General features: G+C 25.9%; 1 protein-coding gene across 2 annotated transcripts; it reads left to right on the plus strand.

The window, feature by feature from the left end:
* Positions 1-1627: 1627 nt before the first annotated feature.
* Positions 1628-8764, plus strand: LOC145834703 (uncharacterized). Of its 2 annotated transcripts, none has more exons than XM_082942200.1 (5): positions 1628-1802; positions 2142-2348; positions 2846-3001; positions 6388-6612; positions 8142-8764. In XM_082942200.1, exons 1-5 carry the CDS (start codon positions 1718-1720, stop codon positions 8369-8371), a joined length of 903 nt encoding a protein of 300 aa, XP_082798326.1. In that variant the 5' UTR covers positions 1628-1717; the 3' UTR covers positions 8372-8764. The 2 variants fall into 2 exon arrangements, with proteins under 2 accessions (XP_082798326.1, XP_082798327.1); XM_082942201.1 differs by having other exon boundaries at positions 6391-6612.
* The last annotated feature ends 829 nt before the right edge of the window (positions 8765-9593 follow it).

Genomic DNA, 9593 nt, shown 5'->3' on the forward strand with positions numbered 1-9593 from the left:
TAATTCTATTTGTTTAATTTAAAGAAATTATAAAAAAAAAACATATACTATAATTTTTTTTAAACATTTCAAAACCGAAAAAAAAAGACAGAGTTTATACATAACTTGAGTATTTTAATTCAAATTAATAAGTTTTAAACTACATTATAAAACATTTTCTTTTTTATTTACTCAAATAGTTTAAGTATGTATATTACATTAGTTTTGGTCGAACTAAATTTAAAAAAAAGTTAGTAAAAAATGTTTTATGGATTTCACTACAAATTTGCTTCAATATTAAATTATTCCAATCATTTTAACCAACAATAGTTTAAGTTCTTAAAAAATAATTTAATCGTAAACATTTTTGAAATTTAACTAAACCTTCTTATTTTAGTATTTTTTAATTTTCTAAATTACAACTTTTATCTTAGTAAAAATGTCTTATCTTAATTCTAAATGTATTACTTTTGAAACACTTTTAAGAATTTATTATTCAATAAAGCAATCTAAATAAAATTATATTAAAAAAAAACATATATATAGAAATTAAAAAAAGTTTAATTGATAGAATTTCTATAAGTTGTAGTTTTTAAGTTCAGGTGACTAGTTAGTAGCTACTAAGCATTTTAAACAATGAATAATTATATAATATTGTTATAATTTTCAAACCAGGCTTTTAAATAAACAAAATATAAAACACTTAATAAATAAATTACTTCACTTATTTGATTTTTAAGTAAAAAAAAAACATAAAGTTATTGGAATAACTCTTACATGAGTCACTACAAACTTTTTACAATTAAACAGGACAAAGAGCAATGAAATTTATAGTTGTAATGCTAAAAAATTGTACACTTTGCATAGAATTGTAAATTAATTTTTAGAATTGATTTTTTTGAATAATTTTTCAAAAAACAAAAAAAAATCGCTTTAAAGTTATATGATTGATTTAATTTTTTATTTCAAAAACATTAAAATAAGCTGTTAACCAAAAATACATTACTAGTCTAATATTTAATGTAGTTTCTTTGATTTTGTTAAAATGAAACTATTGCGAAATTATTCTAACTAATAATGCTATACTTAACATCTTTATTAAGATTTATTTTTGAATCAATAAAATAGTGATATTTTATATATTTGACTAAAGTGACTAAACTTTTAATAACGTTTTAGCTTAAATCTACCGAAATTAAGTATACATCATACAAAATTAATGTGTCAATTTTTTTAAAGAGTTTGTAACACTTTTCAAAAAAGCTTAAAACAAACATGTGTTAGAATTTTTATATGCAACGAATTATCATCTAGTTAGAAAAAGTCGTTTTTTGTAATTTCGGATTAATAATTACTCATTTAAGTTTTGTCGTCTATATTTTGTCATTCAAGTTGCATAAAAATTTTTGAACTGCTAAGTTTTTTCAACTTAAATGAAATCTTACCACGGTTTGAATATTACAAAGTTCCATAGTGTATTTCAGAAATTTTAAAGAGACAGATTTTTTCATCGTATTTTTTTTTACCGCCAAACGGTGCCAAAGCTGTAAAGCAAAAATATATTTTCCTTAAACTTTTTCTACTCTCTTTTTTCTATCTTGTTAATAAATCAAAATATTTTGACATATACATCATTTTAACACCTAAAACGATACGAGTAAGCTTAAATTAGAATAACGAAAAAGTAGAAAAAATCAACGAAAAGTAGACATTTGCTTGATAAAACTAACAAAAGACAATGATTTTTAGTCAGATTCTGTGTTGTATTTGTTCTTTTGTTGTGATAATAGCCTCACAACCTCTCGATTATAAAAGCAATGGCTGTGAGTTTTCATTAATCATTTTTTATTAGATTTGTTACAAAAGCTAAATCTTTAAACTACTTACGTAAAAAGTGTTTATTTATTTTAAGTAAATAACTTAGATACTTTTAACTTTTTCGCAAATTTTTAAAAGTATTTATGTACAGGTTTTTTTTTTATTTTAACAGTTGTAAGACTGTGTAAAGTTTAATACCTTGCTCATTTAAGAATTTAAATATTTTAAATTAAAGTTTATGGATTCAAGTTATCATTTAAGGAGTTTAAGTAAAACTTTTGGTCAAGGTTTGTAACAACTAGGAATGTTTACCACGGGTTATAAAAAACTACGATGTTTTACAGTTCTGTCCATGTTTCCTGATGAAAACCTCAACAGCTGGCAGATGCGATGTTTAGATGTTCACAACAAGCTGAGGTACGCACACAAGAGCAAACAAATAAAATACAACACGCTGTTTTCCGATATGGCAACTGATCGCGCTTACTCCAGGGCTCTCCGCTTCAAAATGAGCTCTAAAATCAGGGCTCCCATGTTTCTATTGAATCCTGGTCAGTTTATCTGTTTGTATTACCGTCTAACAACAACTATAGTCTATGCGGTGTACAAATTTATAAAACAGTGTGTAAGGGACTATAGATAAAAAAACAAAAGCTACGAGGGACAAATATAAAGACTCTTTGTTTAGTTTAATCAAAAGAAAAAGAAATACCTTAATTAAATACTTAACATTTACAATACATGAGCTTATTTTTAGATTTATAAAAAAAACAAGGAATAAAGTATTGTGTTATATAACTTATACTAGTATAGTTTCATTTATCAAAATTTAAGTTTAGAAAACATCTATGTGAAATATATTTACTGATTTGGTACCATTCAGTCTAGTAAACCATAGACGAATATTTTAAAGTTTTAGATAATATATACTTTTATAAGCTCTATGAGATAAAGTTAGTACATTAAAAAAATATCTTTAAATTATATTGTAAACATACACATTGATATTTCAATTTTAGTGAAAATAAAGACGTTTTATTTTGAACAGATGACGTAAGTTATGAGCAAACAGAAGATGAAACAAAAGTTCCGCTGCAAGTCATCTTCAGACCTGAACTCTTTCCTGAATTTCTTGCGGGAAAAGTTCAATCAATTTTGTATGACTGGTTTATGAGCGGGTACTTCCAGGTCAAACAAAATTCAAGTTAGTAAACTTGAATGAATGCTTCTACTAAAAAAGTTTTTGAAACTTTTTTGTAATTTTGTTTTCTATATGAAATATACAGAATTCATAATTGGGATGATAACTAAGACGTTTTATTAAGAGCTATGCTGTTAATACATTTTAAAATGGTTTATTTAACTTTCAAAATTTTTTTTATTCAGTTTAAAAGCTAACTATAGTAACTACTAAAATACTTAATTTTAATTTTAGAAACAAGTTCGGAAAATCTTATGACCATAAATATTTTAAGAAAAAGTATTACGAGGTTTAATTGATTGAAACGAAAGCTACTTTTTTAACAACTACGCATAACCCTGTTGAGTATATCGCTGAATTAAAAAAATTGTGACTTGAAAGCTATTTATACTGATAACAAAAACATACACTTAAGGACTTAAAACTTAATTATATATTTGGAAAGAAGAAACATACTGGATGAGGTTTAGATGGAGATTCTATTTTTATAAGTTTCTTGGTAGTTGATTTAGATAAAAAACTATTTTAATTCCTTTTTGTTTGCAGATATCAAAATAAATAATATTATTACGGTAGTAATACTTTAGTTTTGTTTTATTTTGACGATAATAAATAAAACTACTCGTAAAGACTTTCAAAAAGTTAGTGCCTAGTTAATTTTTATTACAATTTTGATGATAATAACTTTTGACTTTGTTCAGGTATATTTTTTCTCAAAAAATACTTACACAAGTTTTTTTATTAAAAAAAGCTTTCTTAGTCCCATGCTTTAAACTACATTCGTTAATTTTAAACAACCTTTTAAACAACCTAGATACAGTAGTGTTATTTATTTAATGATAAATTTTTTAAGTGTTAATTTTCAGTAACAATTTAGCAATGTATTCTAAACAAGACATCAGTTTTTTTTTACTTTTAAGGTCTATTATAAAAAACTATCATTTTCACAAACTAAAACTTAAGTTTAGTAACATTTTTTTAATTAATTATATTTAAGCTTTAAAATGTGAGATTACAAGTTTTAAAGCTATTAAATTTAATCAGTTGCTGTTTAACTGGAATAAACATTTTGTTTGAAGTATCACACCAATTATATGGGGTGACCGGTGCTTAGTTGAATTATTAAGTTGAATTTCTCACGAGAATAAATCGCTGCGGTCAAACAACTTTAAGCCGGATCAATAAAGTCTTTAAAAGTTCTAAAATTTAAAGCTTAATTACATGATAAAGTAACCTGATGTGTTTGTTTTTAGTTTTTATGTCATATATAGAAACTTAAAAAATTAAAAAATTGTTATTATTAATTACTTTTACTAACAACATTAACTTGTTTGTAATAATTTATTAATGAATTATAGTATACTTAGATTATTTAATAAGAAAAAACAGATTTTTATATTTTACACTCGGTTATTTGTAAGTACTCGGCTCTACTTTTTTATATTAAACTTATAATTTTTAAAATAACTCTTGCGAAAAGTAGGATTAAAAACTATTATCAATTGATAAAAACATTTTGCTACATTTTTATTTCGTGAAAATTACCAATTGGATATTTGTCATATCAAAAAAAAATCGTACATGTGAAAACCATAATCTGTTAAAAAATCTTTTCTCTTCGAATAATTTTAAAAAGAGAACGACGCTGGTTACAGGCTACCACATAGAGTTTAAGAGGTTACAGAAGGTGAGTACCGAGATTGTTAGAGGTGGGTACGGAAAAAGATTATGATTTGTTTGTTATTAAGCTATTACAAGCTTGTCGGCCAATTATTATCTGATACAGGATTAGTTCCTCGCAAGAGTGACACCATCACTCTGTTTGTTCGAATGCTGTTTAGTTTAATGCGAAAAGCAATTGCTTATCAACAGTGTATTTGAAATTTAAATTGCTATTTCTATTAGAACTAAATGCAAATTTGGTCCAAAAACATAGAAAAAAACAATTGTATGAAACCACAATCTTAAATGTATCAATAAAGAAGTAAAAAAACATGAACTAACATAACTTTATGTTTAATTTGGTTAAAAATTTATAATTTTTTCTAGGAAAACCAATAAAACTTAAAATTTAATGTTTTTAAGTTTTATAACTTCTTCAAAAAATTTGTAGCTGGTCAAAACTAATTTAATAAGTCTTTAAAGTTGTTAAGTTTTTAATCAAATTACTATATGCCATCAAGTTTGTTGTTCAACGACTTAAAATGTTTTTTGTCAATGGACGTCACAGACAGCGAGAACAACAATTGCGTAGCAACGCAGTTTACACGTGTTGCTATGGATACGGTGCCTGTTGCCATGGTGCACGCATCTGATTTCCCGACCCATCACAAGCTGTAATTACTTGTTGCATTGTTACGATACTGTAGGCTAATTAGACATCGACCGCATCAAAAACGACCCTTCGGGCGACATCGCAACAAAAACAAAAAGATAATTTCAACACAAGTGTTTGTTGCTCTTTTCAGGCTTTGATGATTGAGAAAATTGAAATCTTAAACTTATAGGACTGCTAAAAGTTTTTGCAAAAAACAGTTTATTGAAAAACTTACTTGGTTATTCACTGGCAGTATTGTAGACAGAAATGCTTTTAAACGTTTAAAGCTAATTATAGGGTCATGTTTCAGTTTGGTGTCACTCAAGTTTCAAAAAGAAAAGTTTTTAGGAGTAAAGTTTTGCAGTCTAACGTTTTATTGATAAACTCATTTACCTTTTTTGTGTACAATTTACATATCAGTACCAGCCAGATCCGTCGTGAAGTTTCAATACACATAGAGCCTTGCGAATTTGATATGGCAAAGCTTAAAAAAAATTCCCTCACTTTATTACATCGTTTAATTCGGCACAATAAAATGGTTGCTCTCTTCTTAAAAAATAAATTAAGTATATTTTTTTGTAATTTGTTTTATAATAGCTTTTAAATAATAATTTTAATGAAATTAAAGGATCTTATTTAAACTGACTTTAGGTAATATTAAACTTAGTAAAAGTTTCTTTTTTTTTTTTTTAAAGTAGAAAGTAGGTTTTTTTTTAAGTAGTCTGATAGATTTTGAAATTTTACCCCCTTTTGTTTTACATATGCTTATTTTCATGGAAAGTTTAAGGTAAAGCATTTTATACTGTTTAAACTAACAATAGTTAAATAGTTGTATAAATAGCATATTGTATATATATAAAACCGACAGGTTTGTGGTTTAGTTTTTTTTTTACATTTATGTTTACGCGAAGAGTTTTTGTTTGTATACTAAGTTTTCTAATATATAAAACGTATCAATAGCATACATTGATTTTATATTGTGATCTAAATTAAATTTGTTTAAAAATAAGATTGTTTGAATAATACTTAATAAAACAAATTTGTTTCTAAACTAAACTCGCACTTTTTACAGCAGCGTACATGAACATGATAGACTCGAGTGTGGAAATGATTGGTTGCGGACTCAAAGTAAACGTAAAATCCGCAACAAGAATCAGTCTCAGCTTTGTAGTTGCCTATTATCACAAAAAGAACCCAGACAAGACTCTCAACACGACATCGTTTGAAAGCTTGGAACAGCAAGACCCTACAACGACGCTATCTAGCGAGCTTGAAAACTTACCAAGACCTTATCCTGGTTAGCAATACCTTCTCATGTTAAACAAATTAAAATAAGCAAATACCTATAAGATAAAATTGAAAACCATGTTGCATAAAACAATTACCAATACTAAAATATACAATCTGACGAAAACACTGGTTCCGTAAAAAAATTGTAGTTAACAGCAACATTTTATACGATCTTACTTTTTAAATTTCTGTATCGAGTACAATTCAATATAACTTTATTGGATTTCCTCTTTTGAGATCAAATACAAAACTTTTATGTATTACTTAAACAAGGCTTTTTGAATTTGCACTAACGATAAATTTAAAGTTTAGAAAATGAGTAGTAGAATAACGATGAAAAGATAATTGTGGTACTAATATTAATTAATTAGTAACATATTCAACTATTAACTTATGTTTGATAGTAAACAAAAGTCAAAAGTTAAGTTTTTGTGTCAATAAAAACCAAAGTTACTATCACCCGTTCGCATTCGTTTTAAATTTTGCGTTTCAAATTTTACTATTTTTTCAAATAGAAGAATATTTATAAATAATTAGAGTATAAAGTTTAGTAACTTGGTAGTTTAAAGTATGTTAATATATTGATAAAAAGTTTGTATATCTAGAATTTTGCATAAATTTGCATTTAGAAGACATTTAGAAGGATCTTAGAAATGTCTTAGAAGCAAAATATATATCCTTAAAACTATTAAAAATTAAAATTTTTTCTTCTTGATTGAAATTCAGTAACACAAAAGACTATAACTTTTTTTTTTTAATTGAAAAGTTAACAACCTGAAATAAACTATAACTAATACAAAAGGAAATTTTTTCGAGTCACAAAAAATTTTATGGTTAAAGGATTTTTAAATAATTTTGTTTGAAACTTCTAAACTTAAATTTTTTTTTTTTGTATGTTTTAGTTGAAACTAAACTACATTTAGCCTATTTTAGTTTTTAGCATAAAAGCTTTGAAATAAAATAATAATATTATTAAGACTATCATGCATTACAGACGTAATATACTATTGGTTAAGAATGTTATTGATTAAAAGTATTATAAATAAAATTATAACTATAAATAATTCTAAGTAATCAAACAATAAACTTATTAGAACTAGTTAAAATTAAATTTAACAGTTTAACCAAAGTCTTTTACTTGTTGTCGCTTCAAAATTTACTTATAAATTTGAATAAATATTAAGCGAAGCTCAAAATGACCTTGGTTTTTCAGATAAAAGTTGATCGATAAATAAGCTTAAATTGTTAAGTAGAGTTTCTTGACAGTTGTTTTGTATCAGCCGTTAAATTAAAAATTCAATAACACGATAATTAAAGTCTTAGGCCTTTAGTTATAAAAGTTATTATCGAATATACTGCTTTGTCATGTTGAATAGTTATTTACAAAAGTTTATATAGTGAAAAATAATGTTAAGCTTTTAAAACATTATTTAGAAATGTCAGGTTAAATTATAAATCTCTTGAATTTATGTAATTTAAAATATTTTACAATTTTTTTTTGGTTGATAAATATTGTAAGTTATCATTACTTTTTAGATCGATCTTGCCAGAGCAATTGTCATGGATCCTGTTGCTCTTTGAAATTTTCCGACGACGACAGACAGCAGCCTAGGTGCACGTGCAACAAAAAGTTTTTTCTCGGGGTCGCCCCAACTTGCACTGGCAACTGCTTCGTCATGTGCCCCAACGCAAGAGATGAGCATGCCAGGAGTTGCTACGGAAGAAATAAGTGCTTTTGCTCATTTAACAGGGCTGTGTGCTCGTGAGTATGAGCTTTAGTGGTTCAAGTAATGAGAGAGAATGAACATGTTTGTTGATAAACGGGATCTGTGAAGATTCTTTTGGATAGGTTCAGTCTGTAGAGCTGCTAGTTTTTGAGCGAGACAAGTGTTTTAGTTTCGCTTATGAGACTTTTTCATGCTTAGATAATTGTGAAGTAAAGTAAAAATAGAAAACTTTGGCTTGAACTAGACAACTTTCAAAAACACTTTTTGAACTGCCAATGTATAAGTGTAACTTGAAAAAAAATACTTTTTTTATTTAAAAATTGTTTAAACTTTATTATGACATTTTTAAGTGTTAACTTGTAGTAAAAAGACTTAACTATTTTCAAAAAATTAAAACTTACCATTCTTAGTTTCGTAAATAATAAACTTTGTAAATAAAACTTTGTTGTTAATTTTCACATAAGTAACATATTATAAGCTTACTACTTAACCTGTTAACAGTTTCATAAGTTTTTAATTAAAAAATCACAGCTTAAAAAGTTTAACATAAAATTTTAAAACCAAGCCATTCATTTCAAAACAATCAAAAGGTTTCAAACAATTAACCATTAAAATATTTTTTTTTTTTTTTAAATTTTAAGTTTGGTTTTAAAATAATTTTAATGTTAATTAATTTATTTTACGGTTTTATGAATTATTATGTTAAACTTTTCAAATAGACGTTTATATCGTACAATTAACTAACTGAAAACTATAAAAAAAAACTTTTAGGTACTCAACTATTTCCAAACATTGTTTTATAACTTAATCTACTTCACTAAATACGAAATTTTGTAAGCAGTTGTATTTCAGACATTTACTAAAGTTATATTGAATAAATCTAACTAGTAACAACTTTATTTTAACTTGGTTCAAAATCTTCCGCAAAAAAAAATATTACAAATATTACAAAAATAGACCATACTCTAATAGTCTAATGCAAATTCAAGTTTTCTATTTTGATCAAAAAGATCTAAACTTGATAGGTTTTTGTTGAGAAAACAGCAAAAACATATTTTTCAAACATGGCAGGCCGCCCCCTACAGAAAAGGCACGTTTGCGTTCGTGAGAAGATGTTTCAGGCTTTGAAGTGTAACATGAATATCAACCACTGTTTAAAGTCGTTACATGGCACTACTAACCGCTTCCTCTACACAAAAATTAAGGGCGCAAATCTCGTTACACGCAAATTTTGGACTGAAACAGTTCGAAATGGCTTTTG

The sequence above is a fragment of the Thalia democratica genome, chromosome 4, assembly GCF_965202585.1.
Source record: "Thalia democratica chromosome 4, ktThaDemo2.hap1.1, whole genome shotgun sequence".
Taxonomy (NCBI): Eukaryota; Metazoa; Chordata; class Thaliacea; order Salpida; family Salpidae; genus Thalia; species Thalia democratica.

Excerpts from the sequence above, each read along its gene's own strand:
- LOC145834703 (XM_082942200.1), top strand. The coding sequence starts at position 1,718 with ATGATTTTTAGTCAGATTCTGTGTTGTATTTGTTCTTTTGTTGTGATA. Across the intron at positions 3,002-6,387 it reads CCAGGTCAAACAAAATTCAA|CAGCGTACATGAACATGATA; the intron begins GTTAGTAAACTT and ends CACTTTTTACAG. Across the intron at positions 6,613-8,141 it reads CTTACCAAGACCTTATCCTG|ATCGATCTTGCCAGAGCAAT; the intron begins GTTAGCAATACC and ends ATTACTTTTTAG.